The sequence below is a fragment of the Chelon labrosus genome (genome assembly GCF_963514085.1).
Source record: "Chelon labrosus genome assembly, chromosome: 16".
Taxonomy (NCBI): Eukaryota; Metazoa; Chordata; class Actinopteri; order Mugiliformes; family Mugilidae; genus Chelon; species Chelon labrosus.
The window spans coordinates 14,512,971-14,531,170 of record NC_140349.1 but is presented as its reverse complement, the minus strand read 5'-3'; the positions used below and the strand labels follow the sequence as shown (position 1 = coordinate 14,531,170).

General features: G+C 42.8%; 2 protein-coding genes across 2 annotated transcripts in view; both read left to right on the top strand.

Annotated features, from left to right (window-relative positions):
- The first annotated feature begins 292 nt into the window (after nucleotides 1–292).
- On the top strand, nucleotides 293–8,060 carry rp9 (RP9 pre-mRNA splicing factor). The gene is made up of 6 exons (XM_084562990.1): nucleotides 293–736; nucleotides 931–961; nucleotides 1,068–1,197; nucleotides 4,050–4,141; nucleotides 4,510–4,571; nucleotides 6,720–8,060. Exons 1-6 carry the CDS (start codon nucleotides 591–593, stop codon nucleotides 6,952–6,954), a joined length of 696 nt encoding a protein of 231 aa, XP_084419116.1. The 5' UTR covers nucleotides 293–590; the 3' UTR covers nucleotides 6,955–8,060.
- A 6,160-nt stretch (nucleotides 8,061–14,220) lies between these two features.
- The window catches only part of elmo1 (engulfment and cell motility 1 (ced-12 homolog, C. elegans)), a 104,490-nt gene continuing 100,510 nt past the window's right edge, over nucleotides 14,221–18,200 (top strand). Inside the window, exon 1 of the mRNA XM_084563821.1 lies at nucleotides 14,221–14,281. The gene's annotated coding sequence lies outside the window, so the exon portion shown is untranslated. The remainder of the gene's footprint in view (nucleotides 14,282–18,200) is intronic.

The window sequence follows — 18,200 nt, the reverse complement described above, 5'->3', positions numbered from 1 at the left end:
TTAATCCCAAACTGGGAAATTTCTCTGTTGCAGCAGCAATGTACAGGCATTCAACCATACATAAATGTAACAAAAGCTAAAATCAACAATAAAAATAAAATAAGTATACACAATATTAACAAGATTATAAGATAAGTGAGTAAGTGAATATTAAAGGTGAATATTAAAAAGAAATGATAAATTAGATTGCATGCACTCTATAAGTGAAGATAAAGGTGGAGTTTTTATTTATTCATTTATTTATCTTCTGCTTTAAATAATCGCATGCCTGTTGATGGTGCTAATCATTTTCTTTTTAGAGAAACTAGTTTTTCTGACAGAACATGAAAACTCTGATCCAGCTGCACATCCCGTGTTACCTCCCGTGTCCTGCAGGTGGCGCTGGACTTTCACTAACCAACCACACTGCACAGGAAGTAGCAGCAGCACCGGAGCGGTGTGTTTGCTAGTTAGCTGCGGGGCTAGCATGGTAGCAAGCATTTCTCACGGAACTGTCAAGTAAAAGAATAATAATAAAAAAAAAGCTTTGCATGCACCATTAACTCAAACTTAATGTTTATCCGGGGCCACTGCGTGTCCTTACTGAGACAATGTCGGACAGAAAGCGAACGAAAGAGAAGGAGGACAGGCGAGACCACAAGAGACACAAGTCATCTAAACACGATTTGGAGAAACTCACGACACAGACGAAGAAACTCAGCCAAGAAGTAAAGAAACTGAAACACGTCGAGACCTTGTGAGTCGTTTTGGGGAAGGCTTTTCTGTTTAATATCACAAACTTGTGCATGAATTATAAATGTAGCCTTTACATGAACCTAGCCTCGAGTGTTAGCATAAAGTTTATTTGCGTTAGCTTCATTAAGAGGACGACAGATACGTGTGATTTGTTTTGCAGCATTATAACTATTGTCTGTTCTTTCCTTCATGCAGCTACGAGAAACCGCCACCGGGACTTATTAAGGTAATGCTACACAATAATAAACAGCTAATGAATGCAAACAGAAGAAGCCCTCGAGAAATAGGTTGCTTTCTTGAGAATTTGTGATAGTGACTTGTTTGTGTTGCAGGAGCACGAAGAGAAACCAGAGGACTGTATTCCAGCCGAACCAGGAAATGAAGAAGCCAGGACCTTCCTGGCACACGCCCCCACCAAGGGGCTGTGGATGCCTCTGGGGAAGGAGGTGAAGGTGATGCAGTGTAAGTACAGCTGCACAGTTTCACTTATATCTGCTTGTGTTTACACCTAGAGGAGAAAAAAAAACGTGAGGTCCTGCAAAAATGTGGTCTTTTTCCACAACCTCCTGGGACGCTTTGCACATTACCGAACCAACTTGTGGATGTCGCAGAGTAAATTGGATGCTGCTCTCAGATCAGGAGGTGTAGGACACATAAAAGTACTAAATAGACTTTTATTTTGACTTTCTACACTTGTCTCGAAAGGATATTTTCATCTTTAAATACATCTTAACAGAGTTGTTATTCGGTCCGACCAGTATCAGTTTTACTTTTATAGTCCTTATGTTGGTTAGGGTTAGTTTTTGACACAGCACAGGGTCCTAATTGTGTGAAAGTACATATATTTTGTGCTATTTTTTGCATATAGACATGCGACGGTAGCAAATAGTTATCGTTGAAATAATTGTGCATCCATACAGTTTTACAGTTACGTGTCGGTAGCCCTCTTGCCCCTTCCCAAACTCCTTTCAGGTCAGAGCCAAACAGGGACACAAGACAAACAACATAGACACTCAAAATAAACAGATAAAAGTTTAATCCTCCTCAAGAGCTGGTTATATATCAAGAGAGTTTGCCACTTCCAAAAAAAATGGCTGTGCCTTAGTAATTTTAAATACATTCCAATATGTGCATTTCACCTTTAGGATGAGAGAACTATAACAGAAGTATAAGCACAGCTGCGGGCTGTATTAACAAAAGTAACAACAGAAAGAAGATATCCAGTTAAGTACAATAACAACCTTGAAGCAAGATTAAATGGTAACTCAGTGCCCTTAGACAGAAGAACGCAGCACTCAGCATGAACGGTGCCAAATTGGCCCACTGGCACAAACTGCAGCTTCTCCACAGTCTTAAATCTCTCTTCCTTTGATAAGCAAAAGGACAAAAGTGCCTTCGATCACCCTCTGCAGAATGAGGGACCTGCAAGCACACATGGAGGACGCAAGAAAAGTGCAGCACCGACACCTTTACTAGTAGAACTGTGTAAAATGTGAGTGTTTGCCTGTAAGCGATTAAACGACTGATGCAGAATGTCATTCAGCGTTCTCACTGTGTTTACTTCTCATGCCTTTAGTTATAATATATGCTTTGTATTCTGCTCAAGTAGCAGCACATGTAGGTCTGGGACTGTAGGTGGGAGTAAACGTCCACGGTGGGCAAGCGGCAGTCTGAATAGGTGACAGATGTAACCACAAGAACTCCACATTTGCCACTATGTCTAATGTTTTTCTGACAAACATGACAGACTAGAGATTATTATGCTGTTCCAGAGATTACCTTCTGTCCTGTTGACAATACAAAGCCTGTCATTATGCTCGGCGTCCATTCATTCCTCCCGTCCCACACGTTTTCACGCTGCAGTCAGGGACGCGGAGAGTCACACACACAGACGACCAGTCCACAAGTTAGCATTTGTTCTGCAGAATCTGAGCGTGACTCGCTCTGCGTAATCTGTTCGGGAAAACGTTTAAGGCAGCAGGGGCGCTTACTGCGAAAAAACTTTGCGCGGAACTTCTTTTGCAGGATAAACAAGATTTATGCGGGCTCGCTTGCAAAGACTCTCAAATTATTCACAGAAGCTACGCTGTCGCTTGAAGTGTGGATCATTAAAACAGTGTGAAACTTTGACATAAATTCTTCACTTCTTTTCAGCGAAGAAAAAGTGATAATGACTTAGAACTGGTCTGTGTTAGATAATGAGGCATACATTTTGCAACACCACAAAGGCAGAGCATTTTAGGAGTGTAACTGTGAGTTGTTTATTTAGACCGTTTTAAGATCAGACAAACGCAAGGGAAACTGTTTACCAACCTATGCGTTCTCTGGGCATGTATGTCAATAGTAAAAAGCCCAGAGAATTTACTAGTTACTAGCTTCTTGCATGGCCTTCATCTATTATAAGAGTATGCTGAGTTATCTTCAAGTACAAAACTCAAATCAAATGAGAACAGATGAGCAGAAACTGGTGGATTTGTATAAATGAATGCTAATTGTGGCAACTGAGACTCGATTGAAAGCACTACACAGAACTAGTAAGGTAGATTTAAATTGGGATTATGTAGTCAAACTACTGTTCTTAAGGTTAAGACTTAAGATTTCAAAGAGATAGAATAGGTTGGTTAATTTTGAGAAAATGGGCTATTTTGCCTCCAAATGATGTCTTTATTCACACTAGTGGAAAGAAAACATCCAAAATATACATTAAGATGTTTATTTTACTACATTATCTATTGGATATGTATGCATTTTTTAAGATAATACATTTAAACATCATTCATTGTACATATCCTGAATTTTATAGCTTTCCTAAAACCGCCTGTGGTTGCCAGTTTTTTCCAGATTTATGTAGCGATTAAAAAATACCCCCCAAATCCCCTCTGTAAAAACCTGTTAATATGAAAAATAACCGGCTCAATGGAAGCAATCAGCTGGGTACTTTTCATGCTGATGTCTAAAATTTGAATTCTGATTTCTAAATAATGGGTACCAATCAAAATGTAATGGATTTCACCCTACGTAACTTTATGATGGCAGTTTTCTCTCAAGGCTGTTTTCTTTCCTCATACTCCGAGCCAGGCATCTCCACTTCAGCAGCAGAAGCTTTATTATTATATATATATATTTTTTACAGTGGTGTTTGTTGATATATAATTCATAACTTGAATATTATTTTGAAAAACATGATAAAACTACTAAATGTAGTGATAAAAATCTCAAATCCTCTCTGAAAAAACCTCCAACTCTCATATTTGAACAAAATAATACTTGGCATCATCCGAAGTTCAGCTATTTATTTTTTCCCTTTTCTGTAGGCTGGAGATGCAAACGTTACGGCCACAGGACTGGAGACAGAGAGTGTCCGTTCTTCATCAAAGGCAACCAGAAACTGGAGCAGTTCCGAGTGGTGAGTTTAACAACGGCCCGCCCTCAGCTGTCAAATGCTACAGTCAAAAGAATTCCGTTTTGGATGTGGGAAGGTCAAGGAGCGGTGGCAGAGACAGAGGTTTGAGTCTTCGCTCTGAGCTAAAGTTGGGACGCTTCTGGTTTCCACATGTGGACAGCAGACTCCTCCACGCAGCTTGTGTGTCTGTAACGTAACACTGCAGGAGCGCTCAGCCTCTGCAATGATTACCATAAATGCAACTGTGTCATATTTCCTTGCCTTGTATTGTCTCAATATTTTAGTGCTGACACAACACTGCTTTAAATATGTACAGATTTTTTTTAAATAAATTTTATAGTAGGTAATAACACATGGTGTTACATTTTCAGGCTCATGAAGACCCGATGTATGACATCATTCGGGAAAACAAAAGGAATGAGAAAGAGACCAGGTATGAACATTAATTTTCTTCATGTGCACATTCCTTTTCCTCGGTAAGTATCACAAGGACACACTAAAGGCTGCACTCAGACTCTTAGATCACACTTGCAGTGTTTGGCCGTTTTCCCTCAGCGGAGTTGGACAGATGACCTGGAAATTCTCTCACGGTGGCTGGTTCCCTGTGCAGGTTCCCAGCAAATAGTGTTTGACACCGGGATGTTTGAATGTGACGTTAGCTCGCCGTGAAGCTTCACCGTAGGTGTGTGTGTACACGCCGAGCAGCAGCACACGCATATTTTCGCGTGCATTGCAAAAAGGTTATTTAAAGGCCAGTGGCACTTTGAAGTCTCTCCCGTGTGTCCGTGCCACATTAATTTTGGCATCTTCTTTGAAAGAGAACCGAAACAGTCCGACCTCTCTCAGCTTGCTTTCTAATTGCATGAACAGTATTGTGTGTCAGTGTGTGCTTGGCATGGTGGCTTCTAACAATCTCTGTTTTCGTTTAGTAAGTTCAAGGTGATTAAAATGTTGGACCAGATGTTTGACTTAATATGTTCTAAGTATTGGTTCAAGATTTTTCAAATCGTGTCTTAAAATAATGTCCACATCCTGACTGCTGTAACTGTACCTGCATAGTCCTCATCCTGCGTAAAACATGTTGTAAGTTACAGTTCATTTAGGACAACATTTCCTTTATTTTATCTCCCTGGAAAGAAGTTCTTTTCTTGGCCTGAAACAGAAGGATACCGTCCAGTACAGACAGACGTGTGACAGTTTTATTGCTGGATTTTTACTTGCTGTTGTAGAGTGCATCTGAAATTCTGTATAAACTTTACTTTTTTTTACTTTTACATTCAAATAATGTCAATATCAGAAGTCAGATGCTGACTCCTCTCAGCAGCATTGAGTTGTTAGCACTCTGATGGTCCTCTAAAAATATGCAAATACAGCTTTGCAAACTGTTTATTTATGTCCATTCCGTCCACAACTTGTCAAGCATGTGCTTCTCAAGGGAAATCTCTGGAACATATTTGTCTTGTATTGTTTTTCTTTTTATTCTTTCCTTCTTTCCTTTGTTTTCCTCTCCGACTGCATCAACCATGAGATGCCACACTTGCACAAATACACTCAAAACACAATCTCGGTGGGATTGTAGCAAAATATTTGTGCCGCAAAACCACGATCTGCAAATTCGCTTGCATGTTAACTCTTAGCGCCGCTTCAAATGTAAAGGTTGTTTAACGTCAAGTACACAGGTCTGCTAGAACGTATCCTTCTGTTGACGGTAGCTGACAGCAACTATGAGAGACTCTGGTTTGATTTAGCTCAGTGGGACTCCTGGAGCTTTACACGAGGCTCGGTTGAAGTTTGGTGTCGATTCTTGCGAGAGCTGTTCATTTTGTCCCACATTTCTTACACTGATGTCCCGGAGGAAACGTTTCAGCGCTCGCGTGAAGAGTAGAAAGAGTGGAAATAGTTACAGCGACCAAGACTTGTTTTCGTAACTTGTTTCAAGAAAGACTGGAAAAAATCACACACACATGTCCTTTTTGTTGACGTGCATCTGTGAGTTTTGGCTTCTCCGTTTTGACTGTGTATGAAAAATGGCTTCTAATAAACTGAAGTACTGAGGGAAGAGACATTCTCAGCTGTAGGTCATGGAGAGATTTCTATGAAGGACGTCACTTTGAGGATTAGAGGTAGTTTCAAGATGTCAAGAGTTGTGATGGTGATACTCCGCTATAGATCAGGCCTGGCGGACGGTTCTCAAGAGAATTCAGATAATCCTGTTACGATTTGATAGTTGACCAGTTCCTGGATGTTTTTTTAAGATAGCAGACTTCTGATATCACCACTCTGTGTCAAGGCTGATCTTAAGTGCTTCTTTTATGATAAGTAACTTTGTGTTGATGTTATTCATTTCCTTCTCATGTGCAGTTACTATAGTTACAAAAAGTATGTAGCAGAGGCAGACACATGGCTAACTCCACACTCCGGATATGCTGGTTGTTGGACAAAAAACGCATGCTCAAGGGCGTTTCAGACGCTTGCCAGCCTGAGCATCCGAGTCTGCACCAGCTGTATTTTCCTCTCTGCACTTGACTCTAATTCTTCTTCTTCTCCCTCCTCCCCTCATCCATGCCCTTCCTGTTCGTAGGATCCAGCAGCTTCAGCAGCTGCTCCAAGACACCACCTCCTCCTCCTCTTCCTCTTCCTCCTCCTCCTCTTCCTCCTCCGATTCAGACAGCTCCTCGTCTTCGTCGTCCTCCTCCTCCTCCGACCACCATCGCAGCAAGAAGAGGAAAAAGAGGAAGGACAAAAAGAAGAAGGACAAGAAGAAGAGAAAACGGAAGCGAAAGCACAAGTCCTCCAAAACCAGCGATTCAGATTGAATGTTGGCTGATATATGAACTTGAGCGCTACGTTCTTTAAACGTAGAAAGAGACTGAATAAAATAGCAGAGATGGTAGATCTTCCACAGTAGTCAAGCGTGTGCCAGATCAGTAAGAACTGCACTCTGGAGACTCCCTTAAGCCTTTTTCTCTGCAGCCTGAAACTCTAAAACTCTATTTCCACTGTGCATGACTTCTCCCGGCTTCGTTTTATTTCCCCCAGGGTGACAACTTGCAGTTACATCCTCACTGTTAGACCTCAGAGCACAGGGTCAGATGGAATAACTGCTTAAGTATGTATGTGCGCATGTGCCTTGATGCATATGTGTGTCAAAAAGAATTTGCTGCATGGGCAAGGAATCTAAAGTGATGTGGAATGAGCCTGCTGGTGCAAGAGATAATGTTCTTTCACGGGCTCTAATAAGATAAGCACGTCAGCAAATACAGTGTGTCATTAAGAGATTGTATTTTCCACCTTTTTTTTTTTGTTTGTTTTGTTTTTGTTAGGCCTGCCGTCGTGCCGGTATAAAATACTGTGATTGTAGAGTGTGCTCAACGCAGAGAGGTGGAGGAAATAAGTCCAAATTAAACGTTTGACTTCGATGTTTTCCACACAAGCCTGAATGTTTGAATGCTTGCGACTGTACATAAATATTTAGAATGATTTGAGGTTGGAATATGCTTATTTCGCTCCGGAAAAGCCACAGAGATGCGGAAAGAATGCGTGTGAATACGTTCCCTTATTCTGTGAATAAAGATGGCTGTTTTGCTCCTAAGTTTACCCAACTCTAAGCTGCAAAAACAAAGATGTTAATCATTTTGGCCTTGACTTAATGTGCGTATTTTTCATGATGTTTTGAATATAGTTTACTGAAACAGCACAGAAGTCTGATGATTAAAAAAGAGTACACAGTGCAGTACTGGGGTAACCTCCCTGAGAGCCAAGGAACCTATTTATTTTCTTTTGACCTTGTCCTCATGGCAGTCTGAGAATACTTCAGAGTCATTTCACTCTTTGTAACCTACACAATGTTCAGCAATCCTCCCTCTCCTCGCTCAGCCGCCGTCGACAACTCGTCCAGTTGTGTTCTCCAGCAGCAGAACATTAAAAGTTAGCCAGCGACAGCCACTTTGAATAAGATTTGCCCCTTTAGACGCATTGGATGAAGTCTTATGCTTCACTTCTTCTTCTCTAGCAAGACTTTCTGAAAGAAATCCCTGTGGAAATAAACATTCCCTCTTCCTAATGACCCTGATAGAGAGACAATTACTGCAGACCTACAGGGAACAAGCAAACTAGATTTCCATTTAGATTCCAGTCTTAGGCCTTCCGAATAGTTGAATCGCTGTGGGGCGCCTGTGTGTTTGTGGGAGAAATTACAATTCCATCAAAGAGTGATGGATAATAACAGCCATGAGAGCATTTTAGTTGCTGTTTGGAAGCACAGTTTTATTTATCCTCTCATCCCGCTCCCTTCTTTTCTCATCTGCCTTTTGTTAGGATTGCGCGTCCTTTTTCTTTGACCAATAAGCTGAGATAAATCAGCTTCACCGAAACAGCCTGTTCCACATTGACTTTTTTCCCCTTGTCTCCTGAGTAGCACAATGAATCTCCCAGATGAGATTCGGCCTCAGAAGCAGCTCAGAGGGAGGTTGTGCCACGTAGAGAGAGAATTTGGTCAGTGAGGAGTCTTTATTGAAGCACTCTGTCTTCTTGGACAAGGGACGGGTCAGGCTGAGCGCCACGGTCGACTCGGGCTGATTGCCTCGACGCGCAGCCCTGGCTGGACGCGTTTGGACGTTTTTTTTGTGTTCTTCATGCTCAGCCCCTTCAATATAATAATATCAGTGCTGAAAGAACGGTGTGTTGAACACGCGGTGCTCAAATTGCAGGGGGTTTATTTGTAATTGGACACTTGGCTACTGAATGTTTCTTTTGTGAGCACTGGGTTCACGCACAAAAAGAGCTCACACATGGCCCGGTGTTGAATGCTGTTTATATTGAGATGTCTGAGTGAAAACGTGACCGCACAAGTGAAGGTAATAAAGGGGGGGGGGGGATTGTAGAAAGGGAGCCACTACAGACACGGCTAACAATCCGGCTGAACATGGGGGACAAGTGGATGAGCGGAAAATCATTTTGTGTGGCGCACCAAAACCTTTTCATTGCTGCACAGTGATTCAATAATCCTCTCTCGGATACAGGGCCACATTATTCCTTGGCAGCGGTCTAAAGAAAATTATTTATTTTTATTTTTAAAAAAGGTTGTGACACCGTGCAAACGAAGTAAACACAATGCGATGATTGCAAATGATTTAAACCCTATATTTAATTGAAAACAGTACAAAGAAAACATTAAATTTTTTTTGAAAACTGGGAATATTCGAAAGGTTGTGTCACGCTAAAAGAACACCTGATAGGACGTCTCATGGTTTATCAGTTTAACTGACAACAAGTCAGTTACATCCATTTATTCATTCATTCATTTTCTGTAACTGCTTGTCCTCTGGAGGGTCATGGGGGGCGGGGTACACCCTGGACAGGTCAGCCAGTAACACATGATTGAGTGAAAGGGGAAAAGAGACTTTCACTACTAAAGATGGATGCATGCACCTATAGTACATAACATCATCTAAAGATTCAGATAGTCTGGAGAGGTCTTTGTAGGCAAAGGGATGGTCTGAATGGTCGTGACCTTCGAGCCCTCAGGCAACCCCGCATTAAAAAAAGCACGTTTCTGTCGTGGAAATTACTAAACGGCCTCGGGAACACTTCTGAAAACCATCGTGAGTGAACATGGTTTGTCGCTCCGTTCACAAATGACAGTTGAACCTCTACCAAGCAAAGAAAAGGACAAAATTAGGAAAGCCCTTCTGCCTTCTCCGGTCAGAGCTCATCTGAGCTGAAGCGAAGTGGAAAACTGTGCCGTGGCCTTATTGATCACAAATCATAGACGCCGAGTCTCCCAGTCTTAAGTACAAAGAGACCAAACGGCTTGTTATCAGGGTAGAGGTCAAAGGTCAGCATCAGAAAAAGATTCTGGGTGCTCAACTGACCAAGATGAACAAAGGAGGCCTCGAACTGTTGAGCAGCTGAAATCCTATAACAAGCAAGAATGAGCAACATTTCCCTTTAAAACTGGACTCCACCACGAGCACGAACAATCAAGTTCCTCAGTTTAAACATCTGATTTGTCGTCCTTGTGCTACTTTAAACTGAATATGAGGTTAAAATGATTTTACACATCTGTCGGACTCGCGCGGAAATAGAGCTGAACCACATACCGCAGAAGACTAAAAACCCAGATCAGAAAGGCCCGGGTTGTAAAAAAAATCAAACTGGTGGACGCCTGGAATGAAGTCCTGCGGACAGACAAAACAAAAATCAACCTCTGCCGAAATATTTAAAAGAGGAAAGTAGGGAAAAAAAGTTCGGCTCATGGCACAAAGCACCATTTGATCTGTCAGACATGGCGATGGGTGTGTTATGGTTTGGACATGTGTGGCCTCCGGTGGAATTACAACATGTTTTGAACCCCTAACCTTTGAGAGCAGCGTTGTATTTCTATATTCGTGCAAAACGACTCAAATCAAAACCCAGACTTGGCAACTCCAACGCAGTGCTCATTATTTGATTTCAGATTGAAGATGCTGAAGCACAGGGGCCTCGAGAACAAAAAACCTAATGTCTATATTGACTGAAAAAAAACTACAACAATTAAATCTTTACAGCGCTGCTCTCACCTCATGAATAATAACCGTGTTTTCCAAAAGGGAAAGCCGCTGCAGAACAAGGCGCCTGTGTGTTTTGGTAGAGTGATACCATCTTTCACGCCAGCTGTGCAGACAAACAGAGGTTCAGACGCTGTTTGAGAAACAGAACATGTTCAAATCGAAGTGAGCTACGCCGGCAGGTAAAAGGACGCTTACGAGAGTGACTCTGCATTTTATCAGATGCAGGGGGGCCCGTCGTGCTGCATTGCGAGCCTGCAGTTCATTGAATGCATCACGCGGTGCTTTTCAACCATATGGGCTGCCTCTTGGCTGTCTCGGATAAAGGGATTGCTTCCTCTCTGAGCTCTGTGAGATTTAACACTCTGGCGTTGAAGTCAGGTTTGCAAAAGTCGCCGCATGCGATGCAAATTACACTGACAGACAAAATACTGTTTTTTTTGGTTGGTTGTTTTCCAGGCTTCCCTAAAAGGATTGTGCAATGAATAAATCAAGACAACTGGTGTAAAGTGGTGTTTACAAAGTATTTGAGTCTACATCAGTCTAATTCAGTCTAAAAAAAAACTAAATGTAGTCTTTATATTTTCAGCAGTCTCTTCTTGACAAGTCCTGAAAACACATGAAATAATGAGCGTGCTTCCTTTTATTTTTGGATCAGGCGTGCTCTCCTTCACGGCCCCCTTATGCAGTCAAATTAGCAATTCAGCCGAGGACACGGGCTGTCATTTAAACGGGCCGAGCTTCGCCTTCCTGTGTTTTTCGGGGAGAGAAAAACAAACAAAAAGAGGGATGGGGAGATTTCTGCCGCCTGTGTCGCTCCAGATTATTTACCAGGACGAGCGGGGCTGCTGTATTAATCCTCCTCCTGCTGCTCCTGCTGAGTGGAGACAAGGATGAGCTGCAGGTCTGTCTGCGATACAGTTGGTTCGCCCCCCTCCCACAACAAACAAACACACACACACCCTGGGCTCGACATCACAATCAGCGGGTAATTACCGACAAAATTAAAAGGCAAGTGGCCTCATGTGGCCCAGAAATGCCGCACCAGTGAAATCCTATGAAACTCTAACATTATGTTGTATAGAACTCCTGCTGAGCCGTATCAGAATAGTTCCCAACCTAAGGGAACATTAGAAGGTCACAGTCCCCCTCCTTCCCTGGGAGGCCGGGGAGCGTTCAATAACCATGAATTATTGAGATCATTGTTCCTGTTTGCATCCCGCAAGACAGGAGGCAGATATGCTTTTGTGAACTCAGTGTTTGAGGTAGTTTTTTTTCTTCAGATCTCATATTTTATAAATCCCCTTCATTTCGAAAGTTTACATTTGGTAAGACTGTCGCATCTGTCGGGCTGCTGTTCAAGTATTCGCCAAGATCGGAACCAAAACCTAAATGCGCAGTGTTTGTCCTCTAACTCTACCTTTATTAAAATGTATTTATTGTCCTCGAGAAGGATGATGTGTTTTGTCATTGTCAACGTCACTTTCAATATTGAGAGTTAGAGTCAAAGGTTACGATTATTAAGCACATTGCAAAACATGAAAATATTGTCCAAAATTACAACCGAAGACTAAGAATGGGTAGTTAAATACTTTACTTTATTAAACATATTCAATATTGTTTTTTAGCTCCTCTTGGATCCTCTGCAAAGACGAACGGAGCATAAAAATGGAAAGCAGCATCACCAAATGACGGGTAATACAAAGGAAAGATGTGAACAAATGGAGAAAAAAAAAATATTACAGCTCCCAACATTTCATTTTGAGCACAGTTTCTACTTAGCTTATTAGTTTCTTCTCTTTTTGAATCCCTCGAGTCTTGATGCCATTTCATATCTTAGGTAGAGCACTCTAAATTTTGGAGATGCTAATGAATATCATCATTATCGTCATTAATTATCAGGAATATAGAGCAACTGACAAAATAAAATAAGACAAGAAGAACACACCTTTGTTTTATAAAGGAAAACACATATATACTTAATATGTGACATATACGTGACAACTCATCGCTTCACGCTGGGATGATTGCTAAAAAGGGTGAATGCATATAAATGCATATGCAAATGTGGCAACACCTTCCCTAAGAAACAAATCCCCTGTCACTGAGACTTGTACGGGTTGCCATGTGTCACCACAGATCAATCACGCTGTGTTTTCTCTGCAGGGAAACACTTTGAACATTTCCGTGAGCCCAGATTCTTCATATCGTGTTAGTCTTCTTCTATGTTACCAGTCTTTTTTTCTTATCTTAATTTGTGTCTTAATGCCATTTTACGTCTCATATGGAGCACTCTGAATCCCTCAACAAATAAAGTTGTCGTGAATTATGAGGAATACAGAGCAGTGATCCAAATAAATAAGTCAAGAAGACCTTTTTCCAGGAACGCATGTGTACTTGATACAGCTGAACACATCATGCTGTAACTGATATGAATATAGATGTAAATTTGACAAAGCGTTCTTTGTTCCAGTGTAAATGGGACTGGTGTCATGGACATGTCCTGCCACTGATCCATCATGCAGTTTTTTCTTTCTTTCTTTCTTTCTTTTTTTTTTTTTAAAGAAACAAAACAACAACAACACATACACCGATCAGCAATAACATTACGACCACCTTTGTAATATTGTGTAGGTCTCCCTTGTGCCTCTAAAACATGGGCCTTCTGAGGGTGTCCTGCGGTGTCTGTGGGTTGAGGAGAGGGGCCTCTGTGGATCATCCCACAGATACTTGATCAGCTAAGGAATTTGAAGGCCAGGTCAACACCTTCTGCTGCTTTTTACGTTTTTTGAGTTGCTCCTAAACCATTTTTGTGTGTGTGTCTGCGTCAGGCTGCATCCTGCTGGGGATGGCTGCTGCCATCAAGGAGTGTCATTGCTATGGGGTGGGGGTGCCTGGTCTGGTCTAGGTGGGTGGTACGTGTCTAAGTAACATTCACACCAATGCCAGATCCAAAGGTTTTCCAGCAGAACATTTTTATTGTAACAAGATGGTCAGTGTTATTTTCTTCTCCTGTCAATGGTTTTAATGTTGTGCCTGATAGGTGTATTCTGTCTGCATGAGCAACCAAATGTAACTCTCTGCGCAAGCAAGTGGAAAAGGCTTCGGCCAAATAAGATGGTGTTAACTACTTTTAACTCATTCTTTTAACTGATATATCAGTGATTTTTGGACGTTTTCACTCGGTTTCCAATGCGCACCAAGTCCCACAGTATAAACTTGAGATCGGAGTTAAAACAAGTGATTTATTTTTATTTATTTATGTTTTTTATTTATTTGTTAAATCTGCAGAAATGCGAGCAGTGGCTCCTCGAGTGCAGCTCTGCTCTCATGCATTCATGCATTCATGCATCTTTTTCTTGTCTGGCATCACCGAGCCAGCCAGCAGACGGCAGAAGAAAAGAGGAAGTGGAAACATCAGCACTATCTCTACGGTAGAGGAGAGAGAGAGAGAGACGAGAGAGAGAGAGAGAGAGAGAGAGAGAGAGAGAGGGAGGGAGGGAGAAAACACCAATGAGTGACACACACATTCACAACACACACACAAACTCCGGACATCAGCGCTTTAGTGGAAGAAGTGTCCTCTCCTCGTCAGGTTTGTCAAAGCACGTTTTCTATTTTTTCCTTGCAGAAATGTTGCCTGATTTCATCTGGACTTCCTCCGCGTTTGATTTCACGCTACATGTTCAGGGTTCGCGTTGTTTTATTTATTTATTTATTTATTTTTTTTTAGAGAGAGGGGTTCGCTTGGCTCTGCCTCGGCGAGCGTCTGTTCCGCCGTAGCGAGATAAATCCCGTGTGTTTCTTTCTCGTCCCCTCTCCCTTTCCAGCCGACATCTCTCCGTCTGCCTGTCGCTACTTTGCGAAGTGGCGTCAGCGGCTTTGGGCGCTGTTCTTTTCTCTCTCTCTCTCTCTCTCTCTCTCTCTCTCCCTCTCTGTCTTGTTGTCTTTTTTTTTTTTTCATTGACATGCCGTGTCTAGTAGAGGCACCGCCGCTCGCTCGCTCCGCTTTCGCAGACAACGTGCAGCTGCGGTGAATAAATTAAACGGCCACCGAAATTCAGCCGGCGTGGTGCTCCTTTAGTTCTGGTTTCTGAAACAAGTGCACGGTGGACGCTGCAAGTTGCGTGTTTGCAGCAGACAGACAGGAGGAGACGACGAGGTTGGTGCTCCCCGGCTTCTTTGTTGAAGTGCATGCTTGTTCGCTTGATGCAAAAAGATAAAGATAAAAATAAAAAGTGGTGTACGTTTATAGAAGCATCCGTTCCCCCTGTATTGCTAATTAAAGAGCTGCTTTAATGGGTGTGCGGTGTTTAACTCCAGCCCAGCCTGCTGGCCACACATTGGGCCTGTGATTAGATGGGAGAAGAGAGAAAAGCTCCGCAGCCTCTGATCACTCTCTGCTAAGGTCAGAAACAAAGATGCACCAAAATACCCCTCATTCTCTTAAAACCAAGTTTTCATTTAACCCCCGAAACATACATTTGACTATTGTTTCCCAAACTTTTGTGTCTTGTGACTCCCTAAAAACAGAGGCAACCCCTCAGGATATGCTGTATAGTCCATGGCTTTGGGTTGAAACAGTTTTTTCTTCTACCTTGATTTAATAACGTCAGTGTTAACTCTCTTCTTCTTTGTTGTCTTGCTGGTTGTTGCAGGAGTCCTTAGATTTGTCATGCAACAACTGTCTATCAGAGGAATCCTGCATTAGATCTTTGTTTTTACCAGAAGTGTGCCGCTCATACTTCTTCCCTCTGCACTTACCTGTCATTACATCACAGCGTTGTTGAGCATCTCAGCTAATCTGGAAAAAAAATACATTTGTCTTAACTGAATTAAAAGAAACCAATGCTGACATTGTTTGACTGCGCACCACTTGTTGCTCCTTCTCACCAACCCATGTTACTAGTAACAACTCCTCATGCCGTGACTGAAAGTACACGGGAAAATAGTTAGAAATTGCTCCGAAGTGACGAATAAATATAAACACGCATGTGAATTAGACCAAATCCGCAGTATAACTGTGATTTATACGGACTCATACGTGCCACCACGGATCCATCACTCTGTTTCCTCTGCAGGGAAATACTTTACAACAATTTGAAGTGTTGTCTCCTACTTTTAAAATGAACGCAGCCCCTCTCATACGTTTTGTTCCGGGTTCGAATCCATGGGCCGACTGGGGCCTTTCTGTGTGGAGTTTGCGTGTTCTCCCTGTGTCTGCGTGGGTTCTCTCCGGGTACTCAGGCTTCCTCCCCCAGTCCAAAGACGTGCTAGGTTAGGTTCATTGGTGATTCTAAATTGGCCGTAGGTGTGAGTGGTTGTCTGTCTCTCTGTGTTAGCCCTACGATAGACTGGAGACCTGTCCAGGGTGTACCCCACCTGTCGCCCGTTGACAGCTGAGATAGGCTCCAGCAGACCCCGCGACCCTTAACAGGAACAAGCGGTTACAGAAGATGAATGAATGAATGTTTCTCTGGTTCCAGGATAGGTGTTGTTGCCAGGTCTGAAAAGGAGAGGTATATTTGTTGGCGCACTTGGCTCTGTTGATACGTCCGGTGCGGAGTGATTGACGAGCCATCTTCACGCTCTCAGTCTTATCCACCCGTCGCTCCTCCCCAGCTCCTCTCTCTTGACCAGATACTTCTGGTTTCAAGCAAATCAAGATGGCAACAGGCAGAAGCCAAACTCTGTTCTCTGAACACTGAGTGACATCACTGTGGTTCCATCTGTGTCCTTAAAGGGCCCCTGATTGTGGAGCAGTTTCATTATTCCTTCATCACTGATGACTTGGTAGCTATGTGAAACTATTACACCGGCTCTTGCTCTCACAGTTGCCGGTGAGATTCTCCCCTCGGTCCCTGGGCCCTCTGGGTGACGTCTGATGGTGTGAGAGCCTGTTTACGTGCGGCATTAGCCGCTAAAGACATTCCTGTTGTGATGCACGTCCGAGTCATCGCGTCAACTCGCCAGTGAACACAGACAAACATAACCCCAAACCAGAAAGCCCAGGGACGTGTGCAGTCATGTCTCCGACACAGTCATGCGGGCAGATCTTAAGAATATGGCTATAAGGGATGTTTGTGGTGGCAGTTTTCACTTTAAGAGCTGTCACGGGAATGTCATCAAAGTAGTAAGTTGGAGCGGCTTCTTTGTCCGTGAGGATATAGTATGTTATTTAGTATGAAATCTGACCTTCTATCAGGGATACTTAATGATTTTGTGTTGCATCGTGATGTTTTGGCTTATATGAGCACACTGTCTGTGGTTGATGGTGATGTAAAGACTGATGTTTGGTTTTAAATGCAGGTCTGGCACATATTTAGCAGTCAAGGAAGACCGTTCACAAACTGCTACCTTCAGCTCGCTCTCCCACTAAATCAGCATGTGAAGTTTAGTGTGTGCTCAGCTCTGGCCGGTAGCTTTCCAACTCCATAACCGAAGTGTGCCAGAAGCGTCCGATTTCAGTTTAACGGCCACCTGAGGGTCCTGTATGTCAAAAAGAATGCGCACACACGCGAAAACAAGTTTTATTAGCCACAGCAAACCTTGTTTTTTAGCTGGCCCGAATAAATATTTCCTTACCCCCGCGGGGTCTTTAAAAATCGGCGATATAAATGGAGTTAAGGAAAACTGAGAAAGCTGAAGTACAGCAGCACTGACTTGAAGTCGTGAGCCGAATAAACTGATGGAATTAAACATGAGTGGTTTGGTCTTTTGTTTTAAATACTGTAATATAATCCCAGGAAATCAGATTAGTGGAAAGAGGTCGAGATGGAAAGGCTCGGAGTATGTTTTGGGAGTGGATGTTTCCTGCTTACTGTGTTGCATCGTACACGTGAGATCCTTGTGTGTGTGTGTCTTTTTGACACTGCCTACTGTTTGGCATCCTATCACCACCTCCCGAAGTGCAACCTTGCCAATTTACTCCTCCCGTCTGACAGCCCCTCTGCCCCGCCCCACCCCACCCCACCCTTGCAGGCAATCTCATTAGCTTACTCTCTTACTTACACTTGCTTTCTCGCACATCTCTCTCTCGCTATCCCCATCTCTTGCACTTTCCTCTCATTTGCCCACTCTCACATGAAGGCACACCCCCTCGTCTCTCCCTACTTTCTCGCTCTCTGTTCTCGCTCCCAGAGGGAAATGGAGGTATGTAAATTGTTTTCTCCTTGAAGTATGCCTGGCCCAGCTATCTGTCCATCTAAGTGAACTCATTTCCCCCTTTTTTTCACCTAAAAGCTCAAAATTGCAGCATTAAAGTCATGTGGAAAACTTCCTCAAGTTGTCACCGGCCTGTCACTTTTTTTGTGCAGCCATCGAGACGGCTTATGGGGGAAAAAATATATGTATCTGCCAGTATCCTCGCTTGCAGCACATGCTGGTACGCCTGTCGCTCTGCAGCTTGAGGGTAGATTAATTTGCAGCTCCAAATTAGATGAATGTTCCCTTGCATAATTGCTCCCCATGGTAGGAAGTTAATTAAAACAGCATGCAGGTACTGAAGGTGCGAT

Bases quoted from the DNA above. Each gene is read 5' to 3' on its own strand.
- rp9 (XM_084562990.1), top strand. From the start codon at position 591: ATGTCGGACAGAAAGCGAACGAAAGAGAAGGAGGACAGGCGAGACCAC. The intron at 4,142-4,509 runs GTGAGTTTAACA...TTACATTTTCAG, and splicing joins AACTGGAGCAGTTCCGAGTG to GCTCATGAAGACCCGATGTA. The intron at 4,572-6,719 runs GTATGAACATTA...TCCTGTTCGTAG, and splicing joins AGGAATGAGAAAGAGACCAG to GATCCAGCAGCTTCAGCAGC.